This window comes from Charadrius vociferus, unplaced genomic scaffold (assembly GCF_000708025.1).
Source record: "Charadrius vociferus isolate BGI_N301 unplaced genomic scaffold, ASM70802v2 scaffold16, whole genome shotgun sequence".
Taxonomy (NCBI): Eukaryota; Metazoa; Chordata; class Aves; order Charadriiformes; family Charadriidae; genus Charadrius; species Charadrius vociferus.
Genome location: NW_009649167.1, coordinates 3,777,666 through 3,790,395, shown reverse-complemented (window position 1 = coordinate 3,790,395; position 12,730 = coordinate 3,777,666). Strand labels below are relative to the sequence as shown.

The following is a 12,730-nucleotide window of genomic DNA, read 5'->3' as shown; positions in this document are numbered from 1 at the left end:
TGTAAGTTTCCAAATCAAGGAGAATTTCCTGGAATGACAGGTAAGTGCTTTGGGCAGCGTTTACCACAAGTTTGAACACGAATTTACTCAAAGGAAGATTCAAACAGAAATCATTACTTGATCAACATTTTCAAAACCAGATGATGATACCGTAACTGTATATTTTCAGTTGCATGTGTCAACCATACTTGCAGAGTTAAGTGTGAAGTGCTATACTTCCTTATAGAGGTCCTCAGAGGTATATCCTTTAAATACTCCCCCTTAAACATACACGTAGATTTACATGGGGTACCTGAAGAACGTTCAGTTGGTTTTGGCACTGGATTGGGGTGTGGACCTATATATGCCTTCATAGGACTCTATGAGCCTCCTGTTCCGACAGTGACCAAAATGTAATTAGAGTAATTGTGTCATGAACTAATTTTAGTTGGAAAAGATCTCTAGAAACAGCATGCTCAAAGCAGATCCAGCTTCAAAGTTACATCAGGTTGCCCAGGATGTAAGTTTCCAAATCAAGGAGAATTTGCCCAGGGCCTTGTTCAGCTGAGTTCTGAACTTATCCAGGGATGAAGAATCTATAACTTCTTTTGGCAACACATTCCAGGGTTAGTTCAACCTGTTCCAGTATTAGTCCTGGTTTGTAAGATCAGATCTGATCAGAAGATCAGGTTTGTAATCATGTAATCTGAGATACATGCAACTTGCAGTTGCATGGTTCAATGCAGAAGTGTCTGCATTCTGGTCACAAGAATCATAGCACTTTGTCATGTGATGGCTAAAGGATCACACAGCCCTCTAAGAAAGAAACCAGCAGAAGTGGAAAATCAGAACAGTCCCCTTTGCCCATGTTCCGCTCTTTGCTCATTTCTGAGGGATTACAAAAAAAGAGGAGGCAGGGATCTCCTCTGGAGAACTTATTGGTTCTGGTGAACTTTATCTGGATCAAGAGCTCCAGGTTGGAAACTTCTGGCATGACATGATAGTTTTGTCTTTCTTTTCTCAAATGCAGGTAAGATGTGCTAAAGAGGCTACATACAATTTTTTGCACAATCTGACTTTTGAAAATTTGGTCTATGCACTGGAAGTCAAGTAACCTCCAAGTTGAAAATATTTAGGATTTTGGCAGGTTACTTTGATCACTGTACTTCTTTCAAAATAGCACAGAACTTTTTTTTTTATGTTGTAGATGATCTTCAGTATTATTGGTTTCCATATCACAAGTCAGCTCAGGTACTGGAAGTAATATATGCATGACAATCAGTCCTGAGCCTGAGCTAATTAGCCCTGCTAATTTGTCAAGTGTAACCCAAATAATGCATCATAACACTAACATAGCCACTCTGTTTCACATAACCAAACTAGCACAAGGTTATCTGCTTTTAACAAGCACTACACTGCACCTTGTAGACAATACCCTTAGACAGAGTCCTCTTTAGGGTGTAGGATTCCTGACAGCGCAAAGGTGAGGTGAGCCTACAGTCAAAATGTGGAATAAAGGACAAGGGTAAACAGAAATGTCATTCGTTAAGCTTCTTAAAGCCCTAACTTGGTAGAAAATAAAATGTTTTAATTAAAATACTTATTTGGAAAGGCTAAGGAAATTAAAATGTTATTGCAAATGAACAATCTTGTAATGTATCATCCACTGCAAGATCTCACAAAAGCCAGAAGAGTTAATGTACCTACAAAAGCAGCAGAGATGACATAAAAAAATGCAAAATGGCTGCAGAAGAGTTATAAAATACCATGTTTTGGAATCTACCTTTTGCTGATAATTACCCATTCTCCATATTATACAATTAACAAAAGTATCTGTGATTTCTACAACAAAATAGCATATGCTATCAGACTGTACATGTGTGCATGTCAGTTCTCCACCTTTGCTTCCAAATGTTATTCAGTACAAGGTTCATTAAAAGAGTTGGCTGGGCAAAGGAGGTAGACTACAGTACCTCTGCTGGCTGAGAGAATGCAGCATCAGTTCAGTATTGATTAGGTATCAGAGAATTAGAGATAGACAAAGAGAGCATCAGAGAAAGAAGTAGCATGAATATTAATATCTCAACCACAAAAAAAAAAAAATTGTCTATGCCTTGAAGTTGGATACCCGTTCATTTAGTCCTTAGTCAAGGAAGAAACTGATTCTCAGGTGTCCAGTGAGGACTGAATGCCAAGTGAAGCTTTTCTTCTGGCTAGTCATTCATAACAACACTCCCATGTGGATTCTCCAGTGTCTAATAGGTGAGATTGTACTGCAACATTACTATGGTTGAATGCAAAAGCCAAAAGAAACCAGGTTTCACTAATTCCAATGCACATCATATACTGTTCTCCTGAACATACAAGTTTGCTGTGTGGATAACCATTTAAAGATCTGGAGAACTAGCAAAGAAGAAAACAATCCTCTTTATACAATTCTCTTCTGTGTTAATAAGAGAGTTTTTGCACCACCTCTGTGAACAACCGAAGATAAGCTGAGACTGTAATGTTAAAACACTTGATCATGTCACCAGATTTTGTTAGGATAGAATTAGGGATCCAAAAGAGGTCTGAGGGTTTTGCAATAGGTGATGATGTCTTACCTTCTGATGTGCTTATAGTTACAATAGGGCTCATAAGCTCAAGACCCTCACTCCCATCTGAATTCACGGCACGAGCGGCACACTGGACACGAGAACCCGCTTGAAAGTAAATGGAGTCAAGCGTAATCATCTTGGAGGAAGTGAAGAAGGTATCAAAGTCAACCTCCTTCATGGGGCTAGTCACACCATCAGGACCAGTGGGTGCACTCACTAGCCACCGGTACCGTGTCAGAGTATTATTGATGTTCTCACTGGCACATATTGAACCAGTCTTTTCAAAGTCTTCATATTTAGGATTGCAAGCCTGCAGAACAAGGCAGATGTGTTTAAAATTTATTTGCCTCATGGCAAAGGAATTTTAATTTATCAAGAGTCACAAAATTCAACAACATGGAACTGACAACCCCAGTAAATCTCTTAAGAAATTACCTTATTTTGACAGCGATGCTTTTAGCATTGCTATGGTAGATTTAAAAGGCAGGTCTAATTATGCTTACTGAAATAAAAAATACTATTTTAAAGTATGGTTTACCGGTGAAAATCTACCATAGTTATGAAGGCACAAACTACACTTCCACATGCTACTTTAACTTGAATTTCACCCTTTGATCTAATTCTGCAGGTATACTTTCCATTTCAAGATTTCTTTTGGTTTTGTATTTAGAGAACCATTCAAAACATGATCCATTCCTGTGCATAATGAACAGTGTGAGAAATAAACTAAAGATGCAGGTGGACCAAAACCTTCCTCAATGCATATGAATATTCACGCAAACCTTTCAGTTACAAAATTACAATGAAAACAAACAGGACTCATGTTTCAGTCTGTGACATTCATTGAAAACAATGGCTCATCTGTTGTCTCCAGTGATTTTAATGCTGTAAATTAAGGCAAGACAATGCAGGAAATAGTAAGGTCATGCAATCATAGATATTGTGTGAGTATTAAGCTGTTCTTAGTGATGAACACGTGAAACATCTTTCTATACTTTTTGTCCTCCCGAAAACTGATTTGCTATCCAAACAAATTAGGTTAGCTCTTAGGACAGTTCTACCCTGAACTCACATGTGACTTAAAACAATATGAATTGATACTTAGTGCCTAAAATCCAATTGCTCCTTTGAACAACATTCTTCTACTGATTTTGTTTCATCTTTCCACAGAGATACTCACTGTGATACAGATGACAGGATAGCCAGCTATGGGACTGCTTCTGTCTTTGGCTTTAGAAGTATCATCATATATCAAAAGGGATGCAACTTGAGGGACAGAGGGAAAGGTGACATCTGCCATGCTATTCATTTCTTCAATGTAAACAATGGCCTTGGCTGTCTGACAATAAAAAGGCAGAAAAGTTGTCTGACAACATTTAAATAAACAAGGGGATTCAAGCTGGACCTTGAATAAGTCCAGCCTTTGAATCATTGTCCCAGAACAAGTTCTGAAACCTCAGTTGGATGAGGTATTGAGGAAGGGTTGAGGCACTAGAAAGTATATTGCAGACTACAAAAGCAAGAGCTAAAATTATTTTTTTTCTTTTCAGAACACTGAAGATACCAGAACCTTTAAGCTCTTGTGTCCCAGCTTTCTTGAATCACGTCGGTATTCTGGTAAAACTCTAATGTGCACTGTATGCTTTAACGCCTAATGGAAATGGGGTGTTTGTCATCAGCAAAGGCTGTGTCTCTGCTGTCTGGCTACCTGGAGTCAGACTATATATGGTGTGATATTGGTAGAGTCATAGAATTGTCTAGTCATAGAACCGTCCCCCTTGGAAGGGACCTTTAAGATCATCGAGTGCAACCATTAACCTAGCACTGCCAAATTCACCACTAAACCACGTCCCTAATCATCACATCTACTCATCTTTGAAATCCCTCCAGGGATGGTGACTCCATCACTTCCCTGGGCAGCCTGTTCCAATGTGTGATAACCCTTTCTGTGAAGAATTTTTTCCTAATATCCAATCTAAACCTCCCCTGGCGCAACTTGAGGCCATTTCCTCTTGTCCTAGCGCCTGTTACCTGAGAGAAGAGACTGACCCCCACCTCACTACAATCTCCTTTCAGGTAGTTGTAGAGAATGATAAGGTCTCCCCTCAGCCTACTTTTCTCCAGACTAAGCAATCCCTGTTCCCTGATGAAGGGGCCAAAGAGTTTGAAGAATATTTTATGCAGAATCAGAAGGAATTCACAGAATTCACAGAATTGTTAGGGTTGGAAGGGACCTCTGGAGATCATCTAGTCCAACCCTCCTGCCAGAGCAGGGTCACCTACAGCACGTTACACAGGACAGCGTCCAGGCGGGTTTTGAATGTCTCCAGAGTGGGAGACTCCACCACCTCTCTGGGCAGCCTGTTCCAGTGCTCCACTACCCTCAAAGTAAAGAAGTTCCTTCTCATGTTAAGATGGAACTTCCTATGTTCAAGTTTATGCCCATTACCCCTCGTCCTATCACTGGGCGAAGGACATACTGTTTATGTTAGAAGTATGTATGACATAATGCTAAATAATAAGAATCTGTGGCCTGCGGCTACTGAAATTCACACAAGAATAATATCAGCACAGTTTTGACAGCAGAAGTTATAGTTCACTTTTGCTCTTTATACAGCATAGAGGTTATATTGTAGTGCCAGCCAGTGTTTCCAAGAGGACATCAGTTTTTAGAACTGATTCTATGAAAAGAATGTGTCTGGAATGATATCTTGAAGATTTCGGTTCTACATAAGCTCTCATTGTCTTTATGACCTCATGCTGTGGGCAAGTGGCCGCATGGTTCTAGCTGCTGTTTGGGCTTAAACCATGACACCACATGAACCTTATTGCCTTGGCAACAAACTGTTTTGGGTGGGTGGTACTGTGTCAGATGGGATGATCCTCTTTGTCCAAGATAGTGCGTATAAAGCTTAAAAGAAGAGTAAAGCTATGAGTCAGAAAGCAAGAAGGTCTGTTTACCAGATTTTGTTGTTGAGGACTTTGCACAGTTTGTTACCTGTATTTCTGCGACCATGTTCTCATCGGGCTTCAGGTGAACAGTGAAGGCTTCTCTCATCTCCCTTACTCCATCAAACAGAACTTCAATTTCCACAAAATGCTGTGTTTCACCCTCCTTAAACTCAATTTCTAAAAACATAAGACACTTAAAAATAAATCTGCTGTTCACAACAAGCTGTAATTCTAGGTGCAGCCATGAAAGATGGCAGTTAATATTGAGTTTTCCAATCACAGATGTTCATATTTTTAGTTTAACCTATCTGATGCTAAAAATAGTAATAATGAATAGCAGTGGACACATGCAGAAATTGCTGAAAACGAGGCATTATCATCATCAAAAGACATTTGCAAGGACCAGGATTTAGTCTAATAGAACTTAATATTTTGAAAATGAGCTGGGACTAATTATTACATAAATGTTGGTAACATGTGAATGACTAAAAGACTGAGGAATTCTAAATAAAAAGTATTGTCAGTGATTACACAAAAAAATGCATTTTAATACAATGGTGTATACCAAAAATGAGGCACAAAGCCAGAGTTATGCAAAATGGTATTGTATTTTGAAAAGCACTGCCTCTGAAAAAGCTTCTGAGGTGATTGTCAGAAGTTCAATCTCAGCTGACAGAGTCAGAAGAGTACTGGGATTCTTGGATGTGTTAACTATTAAAGGATGCAGAGGTACAGAAACTATTTAACATTTGTGTATGGAATGGGTGAGAGTGATACTAAAATGGTGCATTTTTACTGTCTTCCTTTTTTAAAGGATGTCAAATTAACTGAAGATAGCACAGAAATGACCAACAGAAACTGAGGACTAGAACTAAAAAAACCCAACAAAATTGCAGAAAAGGATGTTCTGATTAGTATATTGAAACACCATTGTAGACAAAAAAATACCAGGTGCTAAAGAGCTCTGCGCTCTAAAGGGACAGGCACAATAAGCAGTAGCGCATGAGAGCTGAAGTATATATGGAAAATAAGGCACAGATTATAAGAAGCGATAGGGACTGATCAGTGAAGCAAAACACTGAGAAATGCTCATCCTCTCCAGTGCCTTCAAACCAAGACTGGATGCCCTTTATGAAGGATATACTTTCTCCAGCCAAAGGTTATTTGGCTCAATACAGAAATAACTGGGGGAAACTGGGAGAATTGTACAATCCACAGTGAGTCTGATTAAGTGTTCTAATGTTCCTTCCAGCCTTAGTGTTATTAAGCCATGAAAATACTCTTTGTGGTAACAACCACGCTGTGTCAGAGCTAGGAATTTTACTGAATTCCAGTTTGCCACACTTCCTTCAGATAACCCAGTTAAGGATGTGGGTTTGTGCCCATGGTTGAATGATCAGGCTCCCTAAAACCACAGATATTCTGAAACCTGTGGGGAAATCCTGCAGATAACAGACCTGTCTCAAAGGCTTCTGGGCAGAGGCCCAGAACCTCTCCTCTTGTTCTGCAGTAGTGTGTTTCCCTTGAAAACTCACGCACTGTTGCTGCAAAGCAGGCAGAGGGTAAGCAAGGCAATGCATATAGGGAATGACTATATGATAAGTATTAACTGAGACTAAAAATTCCTGTGGTTTTCGGGAGGAAAGAGCAAAACTCTAAAATGCAGGAGGCAAAGTGACTGGAATTTGCAAGCTCTGGGCTGATAATTTTCTTATTGCTAACAATTTTTCTCTTCAAATGTCACTAGTGGCAAATGCCTCTTCTTCTATGGAATTTGGAGATGGCCAAATGTTGTTGCTGGATGTTCAAAAATAAGTCCTATCTTTCAGCTGGACTGGAAACCAAAATAGTTATTCAAAAACTGTGACAACACTCCAAAACTGTGAAAAGACTCCAGCAATGAATGATAAATCTTAAAACACAGATTAGTATCATGTATTATCATATACTTCAGGAGAAAAAAAAAATCATGGTGCTACAAACTCTATCAGTCATTCACAAAACCATGTGGGTGGGCTGTTAATGGAAAGAAGTTTACCAGCCAAGAAATTTCTCATTCTGTTGCACAACTTCTCTCCTCATTCATTTCTAGTGAGGAACAGTGGGCAGTGAATTGCAGAGATATATAGAGAAAGCTTAATTATTATGAAAGTAAAAAAATAAACAGAAATAAACATTAATTCCTACATAGAACAAAAGCTTAATGAATTCCTTGAGAAACAACTACACAATCATATCCTATGTGTAGATGCCTCTGCACAGTAATGGTATTACACTTTGCAAATGTTACTAAGATGACACTCACACATTTCTTTCACAGTTACTTGAGCTACAGATGTTTTCAAAGGAGTCACAATTCTTTTGTAAATATCTTCACTGATATCTAGTATTCCAAGAGCAATTTGGCAGTTGCATATACCACATGGGATCATGTCTTTACTGAATCTGAGTAGCAAAACGCATTAATGTATGTGGTTGAAAAGTATTATATTCATAAAGTTATTTCATTTTTCCAACATTATCATATGTCACAGTCATGAATAAAAAACCATACTAGGATATGATAATTATCTGAATGGTCCTACCTTCTGATATAGGGTGATAGTCTTCTCCAGAAGTCGCAGATCCGTCCTTTGTATGAACTCTCACGACAGAAACCTTGGAAGTGTCTCCCAGACGAAGCACTGGGATTTTTACAACTGCTACTTGCCTTATGTCCTTTGGTTCACTCACACTAAATTTGGTCTCACCAAACTTAATAATAGCCTCTGTAATTAGAAGAAAAATGTTTTTACAGTGCAGAAATGGGCTTCCAAAGGCCAATAAGAACAAAGTAATTTCTTACTGTCTGCATCATCCCGAATCTTTATCAGGGTCTCATTTTGTTCGCCAATAGAGGCACCAAAGGAAGAATCACTTCTTGGAGTGCCAAGAACCAGACGTAGTTCTTCCTCTTCTTCATGGAAAGTATCATCCATAAGGACCAGTGTGCAAGGCTTCTCAGTTTCACCTGCAATCATTCTGAAGGTAATACCATGCAGACCTTAGGTGTTCTTTGCTCTATTACAGCACTTCTCCTAGCTCACAGAACCATGTTGCTTCTGCCGGCCAAGGCATCCACCTTGACGCGATATAGGTTAATAAGTAACGACAATAGTGAAAGCAGAATTAGTAACCATTACCCTTCTTTGGAAGCTCACCACTTAAGTGAAATTTGCCATTTTGGGACTTCTCAAAGACAAGTTTCTGTTTGGTATTGCTACTTCACATGTACTGTTAGTTTTGTTTTATCTTAGAATAAAATACCCGTTTTCAGTGACCTCCCCCACAGCATGTATTTTAGAAATAAATACTTGCATGAGGAAGCAGAGTAATGGAAACTTTCACCAATACTAATGGTAATTTTGTCTTGGAGTTTTTTATTTCAAAAATTTCAGGCCTTTCTGAGACACTATCCAACTGTGTGGACCTTCACTTATGTTTTTCCATTTGATTTCAATGTCTTAAACTCCCACTGGTTCCAAAAGAAAATTAATATTGCCTTAAAAATGCTTTGGAGTTGCAAAATACTCAGTTTGAGCACTCACAAATCAACATGCCTAGACTTACTAGATGTTCTGAGACTCTGGGAAAAAGACCTTGTCTTTGGCCTTCTACAAAAGCAGCAAGAGTTATGAGCAGTGTGCAAAGTGTCTTGCTCCCAGTGTCAGACTCAGTGGGCTCATCATCACGAGAATGACTCCTACATCTCTTACAAAAGGAACAGCGTGGGATATGAGAGAGATGAGGTCAATTTACAGTATTTTTCAATTATTATGTATAGAAAAATTATCAAGGCTCAACATAAAGAACCAGATCAGGATGCTGACCGTGTTCATTTTCTGAGGTGGGTTTTTTTCCCTGTGGAAAATAAATTATCCATTGGGAGGAAAAAAAAAATCAAGATATTCATCCTGCTCATTGTTACACTGGAAAAGTGAAAACTTTACTGAAACTGCTGTACCTTAAACAGGCCTAAGAAAATTATGATATGATCCAAGTTGACCTCTTTGTTACTTGTCTTCATGGAGAAATGGTAGAGTGACGCTCAAAAAAACCCTGAAAGTAACTTCCTAACAGGCTGGGATCCATTAATCCTAACAAGCTGGATTCTCTTGCCTGGTTGCACAGAAGCAATGGCAAAGGCATGGGGTACATGACAGCACTAAAAGCTGAGGCCAGCTCTAAATAAAGATATACCGAATAACTCACTTTACAAGAGAAATGTGATGTGTCCATAGAAGTATGAAGCTTGTCATTTCTGCGATAAGGGCATACCAAGGATTTCATATTGATGACAGAACTTGTTTAGGGGTTGTAAAAAATATTATGTGTGTGTAAACTTAAAAGACTAAAAGATTAAACTGTCTTCTGCACAAATAGAGGGAATCAGGCAGTAACGCCCGATTTATTTGTGTTTCATCTCTGATACATTAAGTACATGATACTGGTGAACTACCTTAGGAAAGCCTCCCTGGGAAAAAAATTTGAACAGAAATTAGAGTTATATACCTGTTGAAAGATCTATTACTCATTTCAGTGCAAGGCAAATGTACTTATCAGAAATCTGCCTAACAAAGAGCAGAGCTTCTGAAGTTCCCCTTCTGACAGCAGGTCCATGCTTCTGTTACTGCTTTACTCCAAACCTGCTTTTGCTACCATGGATCAAAGAGAATCTGGCACACAGGCTGGACCCATGTGAAGATATGTCCCTTTAATTGCTCTTGGCAACTGGGCAACAGGCAGCCCAGAAAGGCTGTGGAGTCTCCTTCTCTGGAGATATTCAAAACCCACTTGGAAGCATTCCTGTGCAACCTGGTCTACGCGAACCTGCTTTGGCAGGGGGGTTGGACTAGATGATCTCCAAAGGTCCATTCCAACCCCTACCATGCTGTGATTCTGTGACTGATTATTCCTCTACATTAGAAGTGAAGGAAAAAAGAGATATCATCAACATGCACTCTACCCACTGCGTATGAAAAAAAAAAAAAGGTTTTCCACAGCAGTCTTTTTGGCACTACTTTATGAGAAGACACAATTAAAACAAAACAACCAAAGCAAAGCAAAACAAGGCAAAACAAAACAAAACACAACACAACACAGTAGACTAAAGGCTTCTAAATCAAGAGCAAGAGCTTACCAGGAAGGAATGTGATGATGGAACTGTCAGTATTAGGACGTTCTTCAAAGTCCATCATTACCTGAGCTGAACCTTGCCTTGTATAGCATCTCACAGTGGATGTGTATCGGATATCCCCACTCCTGTATATCATGGCAGAAATCTGTCCTTCATTTTCATTGCCTACATATACAGATTCTTTAAACTGCATCTTAGGCACTGGGCAGAAAAACATAAAAAGTATGTGTAAAGTATAAATGCAAAAGTTACCGTATCTTCCCTCCACTATTTCAAATTTAGTGATGTTACATTGCACCAGATACATAACATAAGCAGCTAGGCAGCAAATGATTTAACACATTGACTCTAGCTAAAACAAACGTGATTAAAAAGGAGAAGCATTGTCTGTGTATTGCAGTCATCCACAGAATCATAGAATCAGAATGGTTTAGGTTGGAAAGGACCTTGAAGATCATCGACTTCCACCCCCCCTGCCATGGGCAGGGACACCTCCCACTAGACCAGGTTGCCCAAGGCCACCTCCAGCCTGGCCTTGAACACCTCCAGGGATGAGGCCTCAACAACCTCTCTGAGCAACCTGTTCCAGTGCTTTACCGCCCTTAAAGTGAAAAACTTCTTCCTAATGTTTAATCTAAACCTGCCCTTTACCAGTTTAAAGCCATTCCCCCTCATCCTATTGCTATATGCCCTAGTAAAAAGTCCTTCCCCAGCTCTCCTGTAGGCCCCCTTTAGGTACTGGAAGGCCGCAATAACGTCTCCCCAGAGCCTTCTCTTCTCCAGGCTGAACAACCCCAATTCTTTCAGCCTCTCCTCATAGGAGAGGTGCTCCAGACCTTGGATCATCCTCGTGGCCCTTCTCTGGACATGCTCCAGCAGGTCCATGTCTTTCTTATGTTGAGGACTCCAGAGCTGGATGCAGTACTCCAGGTGGGGTCTCACGAGGGTGGAGTAGAGGGGCAGAATCATCTCCTTTGACCTGCTGGCCACGCGTCTGTTGATGCAGCCCAGGATATGGTTGGCTTTCTGGGCTGCGATCGCACATTGCTGGCTCATGTTGAGCTTCTGGTCAATCAGTACGAGGTCCTTCTCCTCGGGGCTCCTCTCTAGCCATTCCCCGCGGAGCCTGTATTTGTGGTTGGGGTTGCCCCGACCCTGATGTAGGACCTTGCACTTGGCCTTGTTGAACTGCATGAGGTTGGCATGGGCCCACCTCTCCAGCCTGTCCAGGTCCCTCTGGATGGCACCCCTCCCCTCCAGTGTATCTACCTCACCAAACAGCTTGGTATCATCGGCGAACTTGCCGAGGGTGCACTCGACCCCACATTCATGTCCATGACAAAAATGTTGAACAGTACAGGTCCCAGTACCAACCCCTGAGGAACGCCACTCGTCACTTCTCTCCACTTGGACATCGAGCCGTTGACCACAACTCTTTGTGTGCCACCATACAGACAGCTCTTTATCCACCAAGTGGTCCATTTGTCGAATCCATGTCTCTTCAATTTAGAGACCAGGATATCATGTGGGAAGGTGTCAAACACTTTGCACAAGTCCAAGTAGATTGCATCAGTTGATCTTCCCTTGTCCACTGTAACCCCTTCATAGAAGGCCACCAGATTTGTCAGGCATGACTTGCCCTTGGTGGAGCCAAGCTGGCTGTCACCAATCACCTCCTTGTTTTCTATGTGCCTCAGCAGAGTTTCCAGGAGGATCTGCTCCATGATCTTGCTGGGTACAGAGGTGAGGCTGACTGGCCTGTAGTTCCCTGGGTTTTTCTTCTTTCCCTTTTTGAAAATAGGGGTTATGTTTCCCCTCTTCCAGTCAGCAGAACCTCACCAGACTTCCACGACTTCTCAAATATGATGGCTAGTGGCTTAGTGACTTCATCTGCCAGTTCCCTCAGGACTCACAGACGTATCTCATCAGGTCCCATGGACTTGTGCACCTTCAGGTTCCTCATGTGGTCTCGCACTTGATCTTCACCTACAGTGGGCGGTTCTCCATTTTCCCAATCCTCGCCTTT

The 12,730-nt window shown here is 40.7% G+C and overlaps 1 protein-coding gene across 1 annotated transcript in view; it reads right to left on the bottom strand.

Annotated features, from left to right (window-relative positions):
- Window positions 1-2,582: 2,582 nt before the first annotated feature.
- Window positions 2,583-12,730, bottom strand: part of FREM2 (FRAS1 related extracellular matrix protein 2) — a gene marked incomplete at its 3' end in the record, with an annotated part of 121,711 nt that continues 111,563 nt past the window's right edge. The window contains exons 10-15 of the mRNA XM_009888426.1: window positions 10,708-10,905; window positions 8,374-8,538; window positions 8,114-8,296; window positions 5,575-5,705; window positions 3,757-3,915; window positions 2,583-2,886 (exon numbers count right to left, since the gene is read on the bottom strand). Coding sequence (XP_009886728.1) covers window positions 2,583-2,886; window positions 3,757-3,915; window positions 5,575-5,705; window positions 8,114-8,296; window positions 8,374-8,538; window positions 10,708-10,905 — 1,140 coding nt within the window. The remainder of the gene's footprint in view (window positions 2,887-3,756; window positions 3,916-5,574; window positions 5,706-8,113; window positions 8,297-8,373; window positions 8,539-10,707; window positions 10,906-12,730) is intronic.